General features: G+C 45.2%; 2 protein-coding genes across 3 annotated transcripts in view; one reads left to right on the plus strand and one right to left on the minus strand.

Annotated features, from left to right (window-relative positions):
• The window catches only part of LOC309369827 (cytochrome P450 2J2-like), a 66,028-nt gene extending 53,257 nt beyond the window's left edge, over positions 1–12,771 (minus strand). The window contains exon 1 of the mRNA XM_081911172.1: positions 12,761–12,771. The gene's annotated coding sequence lies outside the window, so the exon portion shown is untranslated. The remainder of the gene's footprint in view (positions 1–12,760) is intronic.
• LOC309369804 (cytochrome P450 2J2-like) lies at positions 1,281–20,538 on the plus strand. Of its 2 annotated transcripts, none has more exons than XM_081911131.1 (9): positions 1,281–1,497; positions 5,300–5,462; positions 7,023–7,172; positions 9,402–9,562; positions 10,650–10,826; positions 11,587–11,728; positions 13,357–13,544; positions 14,248–14,389; positions 20,090–20,538. In XM_081911131.1, the coding sequence occupies exons 1-9, from the start codon at positions 1,330–1,332 to the stop codon at positions 20,326–20,328; spliced, it is 1,530 nt and encodes a 509-aa protein (XP_081767257.1). In that variant the 5' UTR covers positions 1,281–1,329; the 3' UTR covers positions 20,329–20,538. The 2 variants fall into 2 exon arrangements, with proteins under 2 accessions (XP_081767257.1, XP_081767258.1); XM_081911132.1 differs by lacking the exon at positions 20,090–20,538 and adding an exon at positions 15,775–16,276.
• Positions 20,539–21,867: the final 1,329 nt, after the last annotated feature.

Below are 21,867 nucleotides of genomic sequence, written 5' to 3' on the forward strand. Positions count from 1 at the left end.
CCCCTCCCCCCATGTGAAATGAAGACACCGGACACATTATTTAAGGTTAATGGGCATAAAAGGCCACAGCTTTATTGATTACAGGAATTGAAAGGTATTGGCCTTAGGCATTGGCGCCTATCGACTACCCGGCATGGAGACAGGGAAGGGTTATCCACAAGCCATGTGAATCCTGTTGAAGTACACCAACTAGGATCCCACGGGTGTCACTGCTCGGGGGCGTGCTGGAGGCCCTTACCTCCCTAGGTTTCGGACAAGGCAACGCCCCCCGGAGTCCTCTACCGGACTACCCTTTTCCTTGGGGGAAGGTGATGGCGCTTCCTCCCCCCCATCATTTGCATAACAATTACCCCTGCCAATGCCTGACCGCCAGTCGAGCAAAGCTCGCCGCCAATACCTTCAAACCTGTAACCAACTCCTAATCCCTGCTATGATGTCCCCCAACCAGATATCATTTCCAGCATCTGACAGATGCACGCCATCCAATCTGTAGAGGGCTTCGTTGCTGTACTGGATGCCTGGGTGGCCTATGACGTACCCACCCAGAGCCGCCACTCAACGTGCCACAGCCTGCTCCAAGACCTTTCTTGCTTTATTGATTCCAACCAGGCTCAAACTATCCCTCCATGTCCTCCTCTCGAGCAACGAGGACCACAAGATGGTAATGTTTGGATAAGCTGCCATCAGATCAGCAAAATCGTCAAAAATGTTCCATCTCAAGTCTATAGCTTTGTGGTACGCTAGGTCGTTCTCCCCCAGCTGGATAACCAGCCTCAGAGGCTGCTCTCGCCATCACGGCTGGCTTGAATTCGTTCCAGCGCATCGCCCTTCGCGCTATGCATGCCAGCTCAACATTTGCAGGTAAGTTCACTTCAAGAACACTTCAAGTTGCGGACGTGCCTCCGGGAGAGATTACACCCGCAACTCAAGGTTCCACTGTAGTTGCTATCCCTCTGGATTTTGACATACCATATGCGTTCTCATAATTATTTATACCTCTCAGTTTGAGTTCATGGACCATCTCTTTTGTCTGATGCGTTTGCTGTAAAAGTATTATATCTGCTTTGGCATTCTTCAGGAATGTTTCTGTCCTCCTTTTCATCATCAGCGCTTGGACCTGCTCCTGGAATGTTCCTGCAAGGCACTTGATATACCGGCACTTGACGTCCTTGTCTGAAACACCTTTGAGGTTTGGTAATTGTCACTATTGACAAATATACAAATGCTGGAGGCAAAGCTGTAACGCCTTCTTTGTAGGAAGAATATGAAAAGCAACCCAACCTGCCTCAGACATCCCACAGCAGAGCTGAGGCTTAAACCTAAGTGGCAATGGAGATCAGCAGCTGCCTTGCACTTCTGGCAGTGTCTCTCCTGAGTCTGCAGTTCTTGAAGCTACAGTGGGCAAGGCGCCACTTCCCACCTGGACCACTTCCGCTTCCTCTCCTGGGGACCCTGTGGTGCTTTGGCTCTGGATGGCATCAAGACACCCTCTCCAAGGTATCCTTTTTTGCATATTAAGGGTTTTCTCCTAATACGAGGGTGTAGCAGCAGAACTTCCCAGCATCTGCTCTACTGGGGAATGCAGGATCCCTTGGGTCACAGAGAAAGGGCCTCTATTTGTTGCTCCAGACACCGACCCAGTTTCCTGAAGGCTACTGGTGGCATGTGGGGTGGGGTCCTTCCCCAACCCTGAAGGCCACAGGCTGACTTATGGGGCACAAGGCAAACTGCTTATTGCTGTGCCTTCCAAGACCTCCCCTCCTCTCTCCCTCTCCACTCTGCCTGACACAGGGGTGCCAACTTGAGTAAAACATTGAGGAGGCCCAGGTAAGCCACATCCCGCATAATCAATCACAAGACACGCATCATTTAAATGGCAGTGTCCATCAACTTGGGGGGGGGACCTGGCCCCCTAAAATATTTTATTGGGGAGGTTGAAGGGACCTCTACCCTTAGGAGTTGGCTCCTGTGGCCTGGCATATGCATCCTTGTCCACTCCAACTCATGTTCCAATGCATGTTATAATTCCGCCCACCCTCCACCAAATAAATAGTAGGGAATGGGTCAATCTGTCTGTTTCAGTTTCTAATTTTTTAATTCATTACAATCCCACCACGTATGGTAAAATGTCCCCTCCTTTTCCTTACACTTCCAACACATATTTGAGCTAGTTTTATACATTTTTCCTAGCTGCACTGGTGTCATATGCCATCTATACATCATCTTCATATAATTTTCTTTCAACAAAGAACAATCTCTAAATTCTAAATCAATCTTCCATAACCTTTCGCAATCTTCCATCATGATGTTATGACCTATATCTTGTGCCCATTTGATCATGTCTGATTCTACCTCTTCATCTTTCATCTCCCATTCCATCAGTATGCTGTGTGCAGCCTTCATTAGTTTCACTTTCCCTTCAATCACATTCATTTGAAACCTAGACCTTGTATAATTGAATCTTTTCTTGCTGTCTGCCTTATATGTTTCATATAATTGTCGATAATGCAGCCAACTCTGAAAATGATCTTTAATCTCATCAAAATCTCTTATTTTCCATTTTCCATCATGGTCCTTTATAAATCAACATATGGGAGCCACTTTCCTTTCTTTCCAAGTGGTTTCAGTGGCGTAGCGTGGGGGGTGCAGGGGGGGCGGCTGCACCGGGTGCAACATCTGGGGGTTAGGGTTAGGGGGCGCAAATCCACGGGTTGGGGGCGCAAATCCACGGGTTAGGGGGTGCAAATCCACGGGTTGGGGGTGCAAATTACTTGCCTTGCCCCGGGTGCTGACAACCCACGCTACGCCACTGAGTGGTTTGAGCAGTAATGCTTCATGTGGTGAACTCTCAATAAAGATTTCCTAATTATATGGTTAAGGAGCCAAAGTGTTAAGCTATAAATCCCCATGAAGCAACTGTGTTAAGGAACTGAAGCGAAGTAACTGGAAATAAGCTGAGCATTTGCCATCTAGTCTAGAAACTTTTGACATCTGCCTGAAGCGTAATAACGGAACATGAACAACTGAAGTTTAACAGAAGCTGTGCTTGATTAGAAGCCTGTACCATCCATTAGATTTAGTATAATTAATAATAGGTTAACTGTTTCCTGAAAAGGCATTATCTCCCGATACATCCCTTTTTTATTCACATCATTCTGTTAAATTAATCTTTATTGCTTGTTCAACTTCTGCCTGAGTCTCCCAGTTTTTCCCCTCACCGAAGAACCAAAACACAACCTGTGGTGGTTGAAAAATACATATTATGGAGTGTGTACATGGGAGGGATCCACTACATATTGGTATACAGCAGTGAGATCCACTACATTTTGGTGGTAGCGGTGGGATCTGCTGCACTAGTACATGCACTAAATAAGTTAGTAATGAAGTAGAGAAGATGTTTACCCAACAATTGGCAGTTTGACTGGGTGGTCACAGAGAATCATAGAGCAGTTGAGTTGGAAAACAACCCCCTACAATGCGAAGTTCTGTGTAATCAAGCAGAGTTCAATTCAGAATAAGAGGTAGCCTTGCCATATTCTGGTTTCCCCCACTTACTCCCTGCCACCAGATACAAGGGGATGTGGACTCAGCCAAATTCAAATGAGGGGACATGGATTTACAGCTAAATAATGATCAAATGTGGACAACAAAGGAATCCTTGGGCTGCAGAATCCTCCACAATCTGTCCTTTGTCTTGTGCATGGACCTCCATTTCTGTATTGCTCAATATATGTCTCCTTTTGTTTGTGTGTAAAGCTCAACCCTTTAAAATGGCTTTGAAAAATGTCTGACGGGATGCTTCCGGACAACCCTGTTAATGGGTCATTTACTCTCAGGTGGGTTAGACAATCCCCCCGTCCTTTGGATAATTAAACAACCTGGAGTGGGATAATTAAATAACCTTTAAAAGAGGGGAGGGGTATTGTTTTTGCAGTTATGTGTTTTTATGTTTTCATATTGTAAAGTGCTCTGTGATCCTCAGATAAAGGGTGTTATAGAAAATAATAAAATAAAATAAAAACTATCAGCTTATCCCAGGAGTTTGGAAATGTTGGAAAAGAGGAAAGAACTGGATGACATTGCAACAAACATGTAATTACCCTTTGTTGCAATTTGGCTGTGGAATTCCATGGAGTTGGTCCTGAGCACACGTCATCAAGGTGAATCATGCAGAGCAATGTAAAGGTAAAGGTACGGCGCTCATCTCGCTTTATTGGCCGAGAGAACCAGCGTACAGCTTCCGGGTCATGTGGCCAGCATGACTAAGCCACTTCTGGCAAATCAGAGCAGCACATGGAAACGCCGTTTATCTTCCGACCAGAGAGGTTCCTATTTATCTACTTGCACTTTGACGTGCTTTCGAACTGCTAGGTGGGCAGGAGCTGGGACCAAACAACAGGAGCTCACCCCGTCGTGGGAATTCGAACCGCCGACCTTCTGATCGGCAAGTCCTAGGCTCTGTGGTTTAGACCACAGAGCCTACCATGTCCCGCAATGCAATGTAGCATGCTGCAAACCCAGTTTGTTGCTTTAACTGCTCCTGATTCTCAAATCACACCAGTCATGGACTTTCCTAAAGCGTGGGGTTAGTTGGGTCATGTTGCAGAGAAGGTTTTCAGCTGTGCACAACTGGAAGGGACTCATTGCAGGTGGTTGGCTATGTTTATTTGAACCCAATTGCCTGCACTAATTATGCTCATACAGTTATGCTTTTTAATTTTATTGTTTAAAATACTGAATTTTGCACATAGTGTAGACAACAATACAACAGAATAGGGGAGAAATGATGAATCACATTTTGGTGGACAGTACATATAAATAGATGGGACGCGAGTGGTGCTGTGGGTTAAACCACCGATCCTTGGACTTGCCGATCAGAAGGTTGGCGGTTCGAATTCCTGTGACGGGGTGAGCTCCCGTTGCTTGGTCCCTGCTCCTGCCAACCTAGCAGTTCGAAAGCACGTCAAAGTGCAAGTAGATAAATAGGTACTACTCCGGCAGGAAGGTAAAAGGTGTTTCCGTGCGCTGCTCTGGTTCGCCAGAAGCAGCTTAGTCATGCTGGCCACATGACCTGTATGCTGTACGCTGGCTCCCTCGGCCAATAAAGCGAGATAAGTGTCGCAACCCCAGAGTCGGCCACGACTGGACCTAATGGTCAGGGGTCCTTTTACCTTTACATATAAATAATATAGACGACTAGTGTCCCCGGTGCTATTTTTCTACAAAAAGAAGTGCCGGAACTCACCACGAATGCCTCTCTTGTTCTCATATATGCCTTTTTATTTTTTAAACTACACAGTTGTCCAAGGTTTACGGGAAGGTCTTCACCATCTGGGTTGGGCACAAGCCGATGATTGTTGTGAATGGCTTTCGTTTGGTGAAGCAAGTCCTCAGCAACTACTCAGAAGAAACCTCATGTCGCGTAGTAACTCCCTTTGTCAGAGACACAATGAAAGCAAAGGGTAAGTGTAACCCATAAAATCATTCCCACTGCCCCCACCTCAATGTTGTTGTTGTTGTTTAGTCGTTTAGTCGTGTCTGACTCTTCGTGACCCCCTGGACCAGAGCACGCCAGGCACTCCTGTCTTCCACTGCCTCCTGCAATTTGGTCAAACTCATGTTGGTAGCTTCAAGAACACTATCCAACCGTCCTCGTCCTCTGTCGTCCCCTTCTCCTTGTCGCCTCCATCTTTCCCAACATCAGGGTCTTTTCCAGGGAGTCTTCTCTTCTCATGAGGTGGCCAAAGTATTGGAGTCTCAGAACAGTGCTTTCCGCAACCCAATAAGAAAGATATGAACACAATAAAATTCAATTAAAACTAGTTTAATTGATTCAATGAAATTGATTCAGTGATGCCAGCTTCTCAAAGTCTGGTAGTCATTTACACCTCCAGTGGACAGCTGCCGCCCTCTAGCCACTTAGTATTCCAACTTTGGGAGCTACTGGTCTAAGAAATTATTCTTCTTCTATTATGTTCTGGGTCAAGCCCCCACCCAGGAAACCTGGGACTCCCATTGGGATATCTGGGTAGCAGTCTTCCCATGATACACAGTTCTCTGTGGAATGTCCACCCCTCAGATGTCAAGGAGATAAAGAACTGCACAACTTTTAGAGGACATCTGAAGGCAGCCCTGTATCAGGAAGTTTTTTTAATGTTTGACATTTTAGTACATTTTTATACATGCTGGAGGCTGTCCAGAGAGGCTCAGGAAACCCAGCCAGATGAGAGGGGTACAAATAAAATAATAATAATAATAATAATTCCTAAAGAAAATATGTGCAAGTAATGGTGTTCATTCAATAGCAATAGTGGGTCCACTTACAATATACTACATGAGAATCAGAAACTTTATTGTTAGTTAACCTTTGTTTCGCTTTGTATTTATGTGCTTAAACCTTGGTTGTTGTTTTTTAAATTGAATTTCTTCTGCGTTTGTTAAATTGTTGGCTTTTGTCATTTTTGAATTTACTGACATGCTCAGTATTTCATATATTTGTATTTCGGTGTTTTGAATGTTTGCTGCAAGACACTTTTGACACAGCCTGTTGCAGAAAACTGGCATAACTTACGGGGAGCAGTTATGGCATCTGTCTATCTCAAGAGAAAATGGAGGAGTGCGTCTTGTCAAGCTGTTGGAGAGTTACAGCGCCTGCTGTGGCTGTAGAGACCGATGTGGGAGAAACATGTTTTGTTGCAGCTGGGGCAGAGGAAGGTGTCGGGTTGTGCCGCTCCAGATGCAATGTCCCACCTTCTCCCAATATCCACCTATTCCAAAGGAAGTTTGTGCCCTTAGGCCTTACTCACAGTCAGTTCAGGGGTGCAACCAATGAGCAGGGTTCTCGTAGACTTAGAATTTCAGAGCTGGGGGTGTGTTGCAAGAGGGAACTCCAGCAGGTGGCAGCAGAGAGGCTGCGGATGGTGCATTGGAATAAAGCACAGCAGTCGAGCAGCTGCCATGTTTTATACAGATGGTTGGCTTGGAAAATTCATTTCTGAACAAGAATATCTTGCTGCCCTTAGGTATCCTGTTTTCAAGTGGCCACACCTGGAAGGAGCAGCGGCGTTTTGGGATAGCTGTGCTCCGATCGCTGGGCCTTGGAAGAAGAAGCATGGAGCTCTGTGTGCAAGAGGAGGCTAGCCACATGGTGGAGTTCTTCGCAAGCAAAAGAGGTCAGGAATATCATTGATTCTAAGGCAGTTTGCCTAACACTGGGAATGAACCAGATCAGCCACCACCAACCAGGCACCCTCCAGATGTTTTAATAATAATAATAATAAATTTTATTTATACCCCGCCCTCCTCAGCCAAGACCGGGCTCAGGGCGGCTAACAACCAATAATAAAAACAAGTTGATTGAAATACAACTTAAAAAACAGGATTAAAATACAGCATTAAAACATTAAAATGCAGCCTCATCACAGGAGGAGAAAGGAAAAACGAAAGAGGGGGAAGGAATCAAATTGATTCCAAGCCAAAGGCCAAGCAGAACAGCTCTGTCTTACAGGCCCTGCGGAAAGAAATCAGATCCTGCAGGGCCCTGGTCTCATGAGATAGAGCGTTCCACCAGGCCGGAGCCAGTGTTGAAAAGGCCCTGGCTCTGGTTGAGGCTAATCTAACTTCCTTAGAACCCGGGACTTCTAGGGTGTTGCTATTTATGGACCTTAAGGTCCTCTGTGGGGCATACTGGGAGAGGCGGTCCTGTAGGTACAAGGGTCCTTGGCCGTGAAGGGCTTTAAAGGTCAAAACCATCACCTTAAATCTGACCCTGTACTCCACTGGGAGCCAGTGTAGCTTGAAAAGCACTGGGTGAATATGCTCCCATGGCAGAGACCCCGTGAGGAGCCTCGCTGCAGCATTCTGCACCCGCTGGAGTTTCTGGGACAGCTTCAAGGGCAGCCCCGCGTAAAGCGAATTACAGTAATCAAGCCTGGAGGTGACTGTCGCATGGATCACTGTGGCCAGGTCGGGGCGGGAAAGGTAAGGGACCAACTGCTTAATGTGGCAAAGGTGGAAAAATGTCGCCTTGGCTGTTGCAGTATCCTGTGCCTCCATGGAAAGGGAGGTGTCAAGGATTACACCCAAACTCTTAATGGAAGGCAATGACACTAATTGGCCCCTGCAAGAGAAGGGATTTGGTCCTTCATCCCCATATCATCCTGGCCCAGCTAGAAGACCTCTGTCTTCGAAGGATTTAGATTTTGGACTGCAATGCCCATCATTCATAGAATCATAGACTTGTAGGGGATCTCAAGGGTCATCTAGTCCAGCCCCCTGCAATGCAGGAATCACAGCTAAAGAGTCCTTGACGTATGGCCATCTGTCATGGACTGGTGGGATGCAGAGGACTGATGGGAGGCACCAGCTGGGGAACTCCCAAGGGAAGAAGCCTCAGAGCCCAGGGAGTGGTGGTGGGATGGTGATGAGTGGGAGAAGACTTGGAAGAGGAGGTGTCGGAAGCTGAAGAGGCAGCAGGGTTTAGTGAGCAGGAAGAGGCTGAGGCAGAGAGCAATCCAGAGGCAGAAGCAGAAGCAGAGGCTGGCGAAGAGAGAGGGCAAGAGGCAGAGATGAGGCTGGCTGCTGCAGAAGCCAGGAGGACTCTTCTTCCTGCTGTGACCAGCTCCTCTCCCCGCTGGTCTCCCAGAAGAGGGATGAGTGAAGACAGGCAAGATGATGGAGCCTCAGATTGCTTGGGAAGGAACCAGAGAAGGAGGAGACTTAGGGAGCTGTGGGAAACAGGGGACTTTGAGTCCTTGAAACTACCTCATAGCGACAAATCCTACCAGGAAGCGTTGCTGTGCTAGGTCTGGCCTCCTGAGCTGTCTGTGTTTTTTTGAATAAAGAATTAACTTTGCTGGAGCCGTGTGAGTTATTGCTGACTCCAGCTGCCCAGGGAGTCTGCTCCACTGCCAAACAGCTCTTGTCTACACTGACAAGGGCTGATGGGTATTGTTGTACAAAACATCTGGAGGGAACCAGGTTGAAGGCTGCATCAGGCTGTGCATCCATGAGGACTGGTGTTAACCGGGGAATGTGAACAGTTTTGCTGGGTCAGAATAAAGGCCCAGGAGTGGCTGCATGGAGAAGCAATCAGGTCACAGGGGGTGTGCAGCCTGTTTCTATCTGCTGTGTGTCCACCTGGTGCCACAATGATGCCAGGTGATTGGCAGGTAGGTTGCCCTGGCCACTTGTCAAAGTTGGCCCCTTGGGGTGGATTCCTTTCCCCCTGTGATCAGAAGGCTTAAAGGAGCAATATGGTTAAAAGAAGAGCAAAACAAGTTGTTCTTAGAAGGGAGCAGGAGCTGAACGATTATGCAGATAAACTGTAAGTGACCTTTCCAACACACATTCAACACTGCTCAGAGTGTTCATTGTGACAGAGGACACCTGTATTTTTCTAGGCGAATCTGTAGACCCTAGAACCCCCCTCTTCCATGCCTTCTGTAGTGTGATCTCCAACGTAATTTTTGGACACCCTTTCGACATTGAAGACAAAGTGTATCAGAAGCTGATAGAATGCATTGAGTACGAAGCACATTTTTTCCTCTCCACATTTCATTTGGTGAGCGACTTTGCTATTTTGCTATGTTATATTATTGCAAGACAAAATGTCATCATCCTGCAGTTTGCACAGCAGCTGATAAGCAGTGAGGGGATGGGGGTTAGGATGATGTTTAAAGGGAGAGGGTTGCAGGTAAGTGGGGTTGGTGAGCAATGCAAGTGGCAGGGAGCAGCCCCTAGTGTGAAGGAGCGTCTCCACCCCCATCACCCAGACCGGACACTGAGGTCCAGCGCTGAGGGCGTTCTGGCGGTTCCCACACTGCAAGATGTGAGGTTACAGGAAACCAGGCAGAGGGCCTTCTCGGTAGTGGCACCCGCCCTGTGGAACGCCCTCCCTTAAGAGGTCAAGGAAATAAGCAACTATCTGACTTTTAGAAGACATCTGTAGGCAGCCCTGTTTAGGGAAGTTTTTAATGTTTGATGTTTTATTCTGTTTTTAATCTGTTGGGAGCCACCCAGAGTGGCTGGGGGAACCCAGACAGATGGGTGGGGTATAATTATTATTATTAGTAGTAGTAGTCTCTGAGTATTTGTATATGCATATGTGTGTGTGTGCGCGCGCGCACACCACACACACAATCTTACCAGTTTTGCAAGGCACTTTCATGCCACCTCTTGCCTGGCCTGATCCTTCTTCCATTTGAGGGAGGTACCAGCCACCAGGGAGAATGTGCAGGCGAAAAGTTGATTCCATTTGTGAAAGCTTGATGGGACACCTCAGGCCTACTTAGAGTCAGCAATCCAACGAAGAGAAATAAGGAGTGGGACACCTGAGCCAATGTGGAGCCGTACTTAGAGTGTCAGACTAAGACCGGGGAGACCTAGGTTCAAATCCCCACTTGGCCATGGAGCTCCTTGGGTGACCAAGGGCCAGTCACTGCATCTCAGCCTAACCTACCTCACAGGGCTATTGTAGGGATTACCGTAAATGAGGAGGGAACCATGTCCACTGCCTTGAGCTCCTTGAAGAAAAAGATGCCCATTGAGGCATCTGGTTGGCCGCTGTGAGAACAGGACGCTGGACTAGACGGGCCATTGGCCTGATCAAGATTCAGGACTCTCCTTACGTTCTCTCTCTCCCCCTCCAGTTGTACGAACTGTTTCCGTGGCTGATGCGCCACCTCCCAGGACCCCACCAGAAGGCCTTCTCATGCTTGGAGCACATCCATTCATTTGGAAGGAGTGAGATCAGAAGGCACAAGGAGAAGAGGGAAACAGATGAACCGCGGGATTTCATTGACTTCTATCTGGATGAAATAAATAAAGTAAGTGGCTGTTGGGTTGGGGGGCTGTTGGAATGGAGACACCTCCAGGGCCCCGAAGGAACACCATTCTCTGTAGGTTGATGGGCTCTGTCCAAAGCATGGATGTATGAGTCTGCCAGTTTTGATTTTCTCTTCTTCTTTCTTAGCCTCAAGTCCAGTTTGCCACGTTTCTGCATCAGCTTATGGGTTTATTTACTGTATTTTTCGCTCTATAAGACGCACCAGACCATAAGACCTAGTTTTTGGAGGAGGAAAACAAGAAAAAAAAATATTCTGAATCCCAGAAGCCAGAACAGCAAGAGCAACCGCTGCGCAGCGAAAGCAGTGATCCCTCTTGCTGTTCTGGCTTCTGGGATAGCTGCACAGCCTGCATTCGCCCCATAAGACGCACACACATTTCCCCTTATTTTTTAGGAGGGAAAAAGTGAGTCTTATAGAGCAAAAAATACGGTATTTCATAAGATTTATATACTGCTTGATAGTTAAAAAAAAAAGAACTCCCACCAAAAAACTCAAAGCAGTTTACAAAAGGAATAAAATAATGAATTTGTCTAGTGTTGGACTACTACTTGGGAGACCAGGATTCGAATCCCCACTCAGCTCACCCAGTGACCATGGCCCCTCACAGCCTAGCCTACCTCACAGGGGTGTTGTGGAGATTAAATGAGGAGGGGGAGAACCATGTACCACTTGAGCTGCTTGGAGAACAAAGATGGGATATCCGTGCAATAAATCAATATATATTCATTGTCGACAACAGAAGAAGGATGACCCCGAATCGACCTTTGACGAAACCAACTTGGTTCACGTCATTTATGACCTCTTCACAGCCGGGACAGATACTGGTTCATCCACTTTGTGCTGGGCTCTGCTCTTCATGGTGGTTTATCCAGACATCCAAGGTGAGAGCCGGGATTTCAATGCTCTTGAAATGTTTCGGTCCAGAGGGAGTTTGTGCAGCAGCTGGGCACCGGAAAAGCGGCAGAGGGCCGTGGCCCAAATCAAGTACAGTTTTTTTAATGTGGGGTGTGTGAGAGAGAAAACCCACATATTCATTGTTGGTTTGAAAAGTTCCTAAGCATTTCCGTACACCCACACCAACATGTAACAGCTGGGCAACTCATTGTATCTTCTGGTATAAAGTCCTGTCCTGATGGCACCATCGGTTTTCAGTATGTCTTTCTGCCCCCCTGATTTGGAACTCAATATGGTGTCCATGAGGGACGCGGGTGGCGCTGTGGGCAAAACCTCAGTGCCTAGGACTTGCCGATCGTATGGTCGGCGGTTCGAATCCCCGCGGTGGGGTGAGCTCCCGTCTTTCAGTCCCAGCTCCTGCCCACCTAGCAGTTCGAAAGCACCCCTAAGTGCAAGTAGATAAATAGGTACCGCTTTATAGCAGGAGGTAAACGGCGTTTCCGTGTGCTGCGCTGGTGCCGGCTCGCCAGAGCAGCTTTGTCACGCTGGCAACGTGACCCGGAAGTGTCTCCGGACAGCGTTGGCCCCCGGCCTCTTAAGCGAGATGGGCGCGCAACCCCAGAGTCGGACACAACTGGCCCGTACGGGCAGGGGTACCTTTACCTTTATGGTGTCCATGGTCACCATATTGTATTACTGTCAAAATGTGTATATTTGGAGAAATATACACAATTTCTCTCTTTTTCCCAGTCTTCAGGTCTCTGTATTTCTGCACCAGTTTGCAAATTCCACTCCCTGCCCCACACTCCTAGTCCTCATGAAAATCTGTCGGCATTTTAAGTGCGTATTTCTTCCCCCAAAACCACATTTTTGTATGCAGTGTTTGCCTAATTTAGATACTTTTGCAATATCTAAATAATATGAAGCATTCCCCCCCCCTGTTATTTTAACTATGACAGGCACACCTTTCCCTAATACACATATTTCTGTACACATTTTCTATTGGGGAATTGCATGACATTCAAGGCTGGTGCTCAGCGGCCATTTCTGATACTTTGAATCACTCTGAGCTTGTGTTGGAATGCATTAATTGTTTGATGAATTTGTGTTTGTTTGTTTGTTTGTTTGTTTGTTTGTTTGCCTTATTTATACACTGTTGTGTTTTTTATATGATTATAGAGATTGTAATGTTTGTTAATTTTTAATGCTGTTGCTAGTTGTGAGCCACTTTGCACTCAATAATGTTGTTGCAAATGTGGGATGGAAACCATAGAATGATAGAATTGTAGAGATGGGAGGGACCCAAGGGTCTCTCTTCAAACCCTCTCTGATGCAGGAATCACTTTTATTATTAAATTAGGTCAAATCAAATGACTTGGAGAAGGGCACATTTTGAAGAGTAGTTGTGTTTTGGTACTTGTATTGTTTTGAAAGGGGCGAAATGGGAATTCGTATGCAAATCAAGCAAAATTTCATCCCCACCCATAGCCTTAGGGATTCATTTCCACCTCAATTACAAATGTCTTTATGGACTGAGGATGCCGTAGGGTTTATAGAGCTGCGCGGTCATCGTAGTAAGATTGCTTTGGTTCTAAATGTGAACATGATTCCACAGAGAAAGTTCAGGCCGAAATTGATGCTGCCGTGACACGTTCCCAATGCATCTCCTATGAGGATCGGATGAACCTGCCCTACACCAATGCTGTCATTCATGAAATCCAGCGCTACAAATACGTTCTCTTGGTTGGAAATTTCAGGCAATGTGCAAAGGATGCAACTATTTTTGGTTTTCCCATGAAAAAGGTACAGAACTCCCCCCCCCCAACAACAAAATTTAAATTTAGTGCACATCCTGCCAATAGCTAGACTGATGAGAGTCTTCTAGATAATGGGCAGAATGTGCCCAGCAGATCAAGTCTCCCTGGTTTATTTATACTCCACACTTCCTCACAAATGAATCCCCAGGCTGCTAACAAATACATCATAATACAAAGTACAATCAGGGCTCTTTTTTTCAGCCAGAACTCACTGGAAATCAGTTCTGGCACCTCTCAGGTGGGTGCCATTGCCATTGTAAGAGAACAAGCGAGGTATTCATGGTGAGTTCCTTCACCTCTTTTTCTAGAAGAATAGCACTGAGTACAATGATAACAAAGCCCACCTAAAATACCGATTAAAGGCGTACAAAACAATCATAATGAAAGAAATGGTGCAGTAGTCTGACTTCCTGCACTCCTATAATGTTTTCCTGAGCTGGGCTCAGAGAAGAATTTCAGGAGTCACAGATGCCCATATTAAATGAGAGCTGGATTCTTCACTGGCTTGGATCAAAATCTGAGCCTTGGGAAAATTACAGGATTCCTTCCATGCATGTCTACCAGCCGTCCCAGCCTACCAGAGCTCTCCTCCCTTTCTATTTATCTGGCAACTCAAGGTATCAAAAGCAGCATTATACAGCGGTCCGAAGGCCGGGTTAAACTCAGGCAGTTTGTGTCTCTCTTTGCAGGATACTGTAATTATTCCTGATATAGCATCTGCGCTATATGACCCTGAAGAGTGGGAGACGCCTTACCAGTTCAACCCAAACCACTTCCTGGATAAAGAAGGGAACTTCTTCGTCAGAGACGCCTTCATTCCATTTTCAATAGGTAAATGTGACTTGCCATTCAGTGCAGAGTGCACTGGAATGGCTGGTTCTAGAGCAGAGTTTCCCAACCTGGGGTCTCCAGCTATTTTTGGACTACAATTCCCATCATCCCTGACCACGGGTCCTGCTAGCTGGGGATGATGGGGGTTGCGTGGTGAGTTCCCGCCCCCCACCAGGATAAATAAAGACACAAGACACCATAATTTAAGGTTAAATGGGCGAATTAGGCCACAACTTTATTGAATTCAGGAATGAGAGGCATTGGCTTAGGCATTGGTCCTAACGACTATCCGGCTCCAGCCCATTTGCTGGAGACACGGGGAAGGGTTAACACTATATTGGGGGAGTCTCCTGCCGAGGCACGTTGACTAGGAGCTCCCCCGGGTCAACGCTTTGGGGCGTGCCTTTGGCCCACACCTCCATAGGCTTCGGACAGGGCCACACCCCCCCCCAGAGTCCTTTATCAGACCACCCTTCGTTCACTGGAGGGAGGTGATGGCGTTCCTCCCCCACATACACATCCTCTTAATCCCTTCTTACCAATGCCTAACCGCCAATGCCGAGGAGTTGTGACGAGTTGCTACGAGGTAGGCGAAAAACCAAATGGCTGTAAATTGCCAATTGGGAAAAATTCCTACCGTGCCCCTTGCGGCGACAGACCGAAGTCCATAGCAAAGTCAGAGACCTACCTAAAGCCTACCCAAAGGGAGGGAGGGTGGGAAAACGTGGGGGCTAGCCAACGAAAAGAGGGCGAGCCCCCTCTGCACCGGCCCTAAATAGGGCAGGCCATGCCCCCCCCCCAGCCAGCCGATTGGCTGGCTGCGGGGGGGGGGGAGATGCGGCCGGGATTCCCCTGCTCTCACGGGGGCTGAAACCAGCCCCCGCTCATGTGGGGGTGGGCGTGAAGCCCGCAAACCCACCTCCTGGGCAGGCTGGAAGTGGCTTTGTAGTTCAAAGGCAGCTGGAGACCCAATGTTGGGAAACACTGGGCTAGAGCAAGGAAGGGTGGAGCTACATTTTTTCAAACCAAGGGCCACATTTCCTTTGGGGCAAGATACAAATGTGGGCAGGGCAGCGAATACAGATGTTGCCTTGTGACAGTTTTCTACGCACACTCCCTCTGTATCCCCAAATCCTGGCAAACACACCCAAAAAGGGTATGAAGGAGGGTTGTTGAATGGTGCGACTCAGGAGGGCATGGGATCTGGGGGGAGCTCTAAGGGCCAGGTAGAGAGGTCTTAAGGGCCGCATACCTTAGGCCTGAGGTATCCCAATCCCTAGACTAGAGACGTCAACACAACATGGGCGAAATCTCTTGGAAAACCTTATGTTGTTGGTCACCCTAAGCTGTCCAGTTATTACAGTGGGTAATATCTCCTTCCTTAGGGAAGCGTCTCTGTTTCGGGGAAAATCTGGCGAGGATGGAGATTTTCCTTTTCTTCACTAACCTGCTGCAAGCGTTCACGTTACAGCTGCCTGATGGCGTGCAGGAGATCAACACAAACGCTGTGAGAGGAGGGTTAGCTGTGCAACCGTATCCTTACATGATCTGTGCTGTTCCTCGCAAGGCTACAGCTTAGAAGAAGGAACAAGAGGCTAGCCCAGAGAGCCTAGAAGCAGACGTCACCAAACCAAGCTGTTGTTGTTTAGTCGTTTAGTCGTGTCCGGCTCTTTGTGACCCCCTGGACCAGAGCACACCAGGCACTCCTGTCTTCCACTGCCTCCCGCAGTTTGGTCAAACTCATGTTCGTAGCTTCAAGAACACTGCCCAGCCATCTCGTCCTCTATCGTCCCCTTCTCCTTGTCCCCTCCACCTTTCCCAGCATCAGGATCTTTTCCAGGGAGTCTTCTCTTCTCATGAGGTGCCCAAAGTATTGGAGCCTCAGCTTCAGGATCTGTCCTTCCAGTGAGCACTCAGGGCTGATTTCCTTAAGAATGGAGAGGTTTGATCTTCTTGCAGTCCATGAGACTCTCAAGAGTCTCCTCCAGCACCAGAATTCAAAAACATCAATTCTTCGGCGATCAGCCTTCTTTATGGTCCAGCTCTCACTTCCATACATCACTACTGGGAAAACCATAGTTTTAACTATACGGACCTTTGTCAGCAAGGTGATGTCTTTGCTTTTTAAGATGCTGTCTAGGTTTGTCATTGCTTTACTTCCAAGAAGCAGGCGTCTTAATTTTGTGACTGGTGTTACCATCTGCAGTGATCATGGAACCCAAGAAAGTAAAACCTCTCACTGCCTCCATTTCTTCCCCTTCTATTTGCCAGGAAGTGATGGGACCAGTAGCAATGATCTTAGTTTTTTTGATGTTGAGCTTCAGAAGATATTTTGCGCTCTCCTCTTTCATCCTCATTAAAAGGTTATTTAATTCCTCCTCACTTTCTGCTATTAAGGTTGTGTCATCTGCATATATGAGGTTGTTGATATTTCTTCCGGCAATCTTAAATCCAGTTTGTGATTCATCCAATCTAGCCTTTCACATGATGAATTCTGCATATAAGTTAAATAAGCAGGGAGACAATATACAGCCTTGTCGTACTCTTTTCCCAATTTTGAATCAATCAGTTATTCCATATCCAGTTCTAACTGTAGCTTCCTGTCCCACATAGAGATTTCTCGGGGGACAGATGAGGTCATCAGGCACTCCCATTTCTTTAAGAACTTGCTATAGTTTGCCAATGAAGCAGAAGTAGATGTTTTTCTGGAACTCTCTAGCTTTTTCCATAATCCAGCACATGTATGCAATTTGGTCTCTGGTTCCTCTGCCCCTTTGAAATCCAGCTTGCACTTCTGGGAGTTCTCGGTCCACATACTGCTTAAAGCTGCCTTGTAGAATTTTAAGCATAATCTTGCTAGCGTGTGAAATGAGTGCAATTGTGCGGTAGTTGGAGCATTCTTTGGCACTGTCCTTATTTGGGATTGAGATGTAGACTCATCTTCTCCAATCCTTTGGCCACTGCTGAGTTTTCCAAACTTGCTGGCACCTTAACAGCATCATCTTTTAAAATGTTAAATAGTTCAGCTGGAATATCATCACTTCCACTGGCCTTGTTATTAGCAATGCTTTCTAATGTCCATTTGACTTCACTCTCCAGGATGTCTGGCTCAAGGTCAACAGCCACACTACCGGGGGTGTACGAGACATCCATATCTTTCTGGTATAATTTCTCTGTGTATTCTTGCCACCTTTTTAAAAATATATTTTTATTAATTTTTACAATACAAAATTATTTTTAAAAAACATCCACTTTATCACCAATACAATCTTTTTGGACTTCCATCAACTCAAGTTCTGCGTAGTCCATTAGTTTCATTCTCCACTCTTCCATTGTAGGTAATTCTTCTTGTTTCCATTTCTGGGCCAATAATATTCTTGCTGCTGTTACAGCATATAAAAACAACCTATATTCTTTCTTATTAATTTCATTTCCCATTATTCCTAAAAGAAATGCCTCTGGCTTCTTTATAAATGTATATTTCAACATTTTTTTTCTCTCATTATATATCATCTCGCAGAAGCATTTTACCTTTTTACACTCCCACCACATATGATAAAATGTTCCCTCTTTTTCCTTACATTTCCAACACTTATTACTTACTTTATACATTTTTGCTAACTTTACTGATGTGATATACCATCTATATATCATTTTCTTCACATTTTCTTTTAATGCAGTACAAGCAGTAAATTTTAATCCTTCATTCCACAATTTTGTCCAATCATTTAATTGTATGTTGTACCCACAATCTTTGGCCCAATGAATCATAACCAATTTAACCTCCTCATCCTTTGTATACCATTCAAGCAGCAATTTATACATTTTAGACAAAAAAATTAAATCATTCTTCAATATTTCTTGTTGAAACTTTGATTCTTTTTCAGCAAAACCTTTTTCTCTAACATCTTTTTTAAACATTTCATTAATCTGAAAATAATGCAGCCAGTCATTAACATACTCTTTCACTTCATCATATGATTTTAATTTCCATTTACCCCCGTCTTTAATTATTAAGTTCCCACATGTTATCCACCTCCCACTCATATTGATTTTCTTCACGCTCATCACCTCCAACGGAGACAACCAATGTGGGTTTTTTTTGTTCCAATTGGTTTTTATACCTATCCCAAACTTCTATAAGAGATCTTCGAAAGATGTGGTTTTCAAATCCTTTATCAACTTTTTTCTTATCATACCATAAATATGCATGCCAGCCGAATCTGTTATCAAATCCTTCCAAATCCAACAATTCTGTATTTTCTAATTTCATCCATTCTTTCAACCAACAGAGGCATGATGCTTCATAATATAATTTCAAGTCCAGCAAGGCGAAGCCTCCTCTTTCTTTAGCATCTGTTAATAACTTAAATTGTATTCTCGGCTTCTTACCCTGCCAGATATACCTTGAAATTATCCTTTGGCATTCTTTAAATATCACGGCCCCTTTAATTATCGGAATTGTCTGAAATAAAAATAACATCTTCGGTAACACACTCATCTTAATCGTTGAAATTCTTCCCCAAAATGATAACTTCAGCCTCCCCCACACCTCTAAGTCTCTCTTAATTTTATTCCACATTGGTGTGTAATTATTTTGAAATAAATCAATATTTTGGGGGGTTAACCAAATTCCTAAATATTTCACTTTCTTGACCACTTCTATACCTGTTTGTTGCTGCATTCTTTCAATCAATTCCTGTTCCATATTCTTAGCAATTATCTTAGTTTTTTTCTTATTCAATTTAAAACCTGCAACTTGACCAAACTGTTCTATTTCTTCTAATACCTCTTTAAGACTTGTTAGGGGTTCTTCCACTGTTATAACCAAGTCATCGGCAAAAGCCTTTACCTTATATTCATTTCGACCGACTGTTACCCCCTTTATTGACTCACTCTTATTGATCTTAAGTGGTGAGAGAGGACATCTTGCCACCTCTTCTTGATGTCTTCTGCTTCTGTTAGGTCCTTTCCACTTTTGTCCTTTATTATGGTAATCTTTGTACGAAATGCTCCTTTCATATCTCCAATTTTCTTGAACAGATCTCTGGTTTTTCCCATTCTGTTGTTTTCCTCTATTTCTTTGCATTGCTCGTTTAAGAATTGGAAAGAAAAGAGTGCTTGTGATGACCAGCTTGTTCTCTTGGCAGAATTCTATTAGCCTTTGCCCTGCTTCGTTTTGAACTCCAAGGCCAAACTTGCCAGTTGTTCCGTTTATCTCTTGACTCCCTACTTTAGCATTCTAATCCCATATAATGAGAAGAACATCCTTCTTTGGTGTCATTTCTAGAACATGTTCTAAGTCTTCATAGAACTGGTCAATTTCAGTTTCTTCAGCACCGGTAGTTGGTGCATAAACTTGGATTACTGTGATGTTAAAAGTTCTGCCTTGGATTCATATCGAGATCATTCTGTCATTTTTGAGATTGCATCCCAGTACAGCTTTCGCCACTCTTTTGTTGACTATGAGGGCCACTCCATTTCTTTTACCGGATTCTTGCCCACAGTAGTAGACATGATGGTCATCTGAACATTCGCCCATTCCTGTCCATTTTAGTTCACTGATGTCCAGAATGTCAATATTTATTCTTGCCATCTCATTTTTGACCACATCCAACTTACCAAGGTTCATGGTTCTTACATTCCAGGTTCCTATGCAATATCTTTTTTTACAGCATTGGATTTTCCTTTCGCTTCCAGGTATATCTGCAACTGAGCAACCTTTCAGCTTTGGCCCAGGCGCTTCATCAGCTCTGAATCTACTTGTACTTGTCCTCTGCTCTTCCTCAGTAGCATGTTGGATGCCTTCCAACCTGAGGCGTCATAACTTTTATATGCCTGTTGTCTTTGTCCATGGAGTTTTCTTGGCAGGGATACTGGAGTGGCTTGCCGGTTCCTGCTCCAGGTGGATCATGTTTAGTCAAAACTCTCCACTATGACTTGTCCGTCTTGGGTGGCCCTGCAAGGCATAGCCCATAGCTTCTCTGAGTTATTCAAGCCCCTTCGCCACAACAAGGCAATGATCCATGAACCAAGCTACTTTCCCATGAATCCTGATGGAGAAGACTCAACTGCATTGGTTAAGAAATCTGATGTTGCTGAACAGGAACTCCTCTGTGGGTACATGGCTTTCTAACCAAACTCAACAGTGAACTGAAGGCAGCCCTGTTTAGGGAAGCTTTTTTTTTATGTATTACAGTATTTTAAAAATTTTTTGGAAATTTTTTTTGACCAGTGTCATATGGGAGGCATCTCTCGAGCATGTCTCGGGGAGTCTCTTTTATTGAATATTACAGCATTGCCATGTATGTGCTTGTTGCTGATTGGTTAACACAAATACAATGCAAAGGTTGCATATAAGCATTAATCATCAATAGATTAAAGGGTGGGAAAGGGAACACAGAATTGGACAGGCGTGAAAACCTCCTTATTAAACTATTACTAGTGATTGATATAGCAAGACTTAAACTATTACTAGTGATTGATATAGCATTCATCCGTAGGTGTGGTCAATCATGCATTAAGAACAGGTCAGGGTACAATGTTTTCATGAACTCAATGTGAACTGAACATTCTAGGGTGAGGAAGGAATGTTTCAGCTTAGAACAGTTTGCCAGAATCATGTGCAGAAGCAAAACTTCCCTTCAGCCGCCCAGAGTGGCTGGGGAAGCCCAGCCAGATGGGCGGGGTATAAATAATAAATTATTATTATTATTATTATTATTATTATTATTATTATTATTATTATTATTATTATTATCATCTAGATGTGAATGTCTTCCAGCTGCTAATTTATTTGCAATACGATTCAGCACTTGTTTTCAACTCCTGCACAGAATGGTATTAGCTGGATCAGGCCAAAGGTCCTCCTCTTCTGGCTCATTTTTCTCAGACACAGCCTGGGACCTTCTGCCTGCAGAGCAGTTGATCTACCATGGCTCTTTTCCCTAATTTCCATAAGGAATAAACCAAGCCATTTCAACCATGTGTCGACCATGTATTTACGAAGAACCTGGCATATAATGAAACTGGTCCTTGCAGGCTACAGACAGATACAGCTCGCTCACCTGAAGGACAAGCATGAGTGCAGCTTTCCCAGAAAGCAGCTCAGGTTTCACACAAATTGTAGCCCCACGCACATCAATTTTCTGGCTCAAACTTCATCATTCATGGGCTGGTTCATTGGCAAACCACCCTCTCAGCCTGAGCCGCTGTCTGTATTGTAGTAATAATACTGACCTGCTATACAGGATTGCTTCCTTGCCAGGGTAGGTGGCTTGCCAGGATCATGTTGACCTAACTGCCTGCTTTCCCCAGATTTTCACATGGGGGCCATGAGTTTCATTCAACATCCTAGAGCCAAAAAGGGTAGCAGAAACCAGTTACATCTTATCATTGTGAAACTACTGCTTTACTTCATCAGGAGAGTCCCTCTTCATGGTCCCTATGCAGGATGAAGGATGTGGTATGGGGACCAG

The sequence above is a fragment of the Podarcis melisellensis genome (assembly GCF_964234715.1).
Source record: "Podarcis melisellensis genome assembly, chromosome: 5".
Lineage (NCBI taxonomy): Eukaryota > Metazoa > Chordata > Lepidosauria > Squamata > Lacertidae > Podarcis > Podarcis melisellensis.

Coding starts and splice junctions, on each gene's coding strand:
- LOC309369804 (XM_081911131.1), top strand. CDS start 1,330: ATGGAGATCAGCAGCTGCCTTGCACTTCTGGCAGTGTCTCTCCTGAGT. Junction 1,498..5,299: donor ATCAAGACACCCTCTCCAAG/GTATCCTTTTTT, acceptor TAAACTACACAG/TTGTCCAAGGTTTACGGGAA. Junction 14,390..20,089: donor CTTCATTCCATTTTCAATAG/GTAAATGTGACT, acceptor TTTCGCTTCCAG/GTATATCTGCAACTGAGCAA.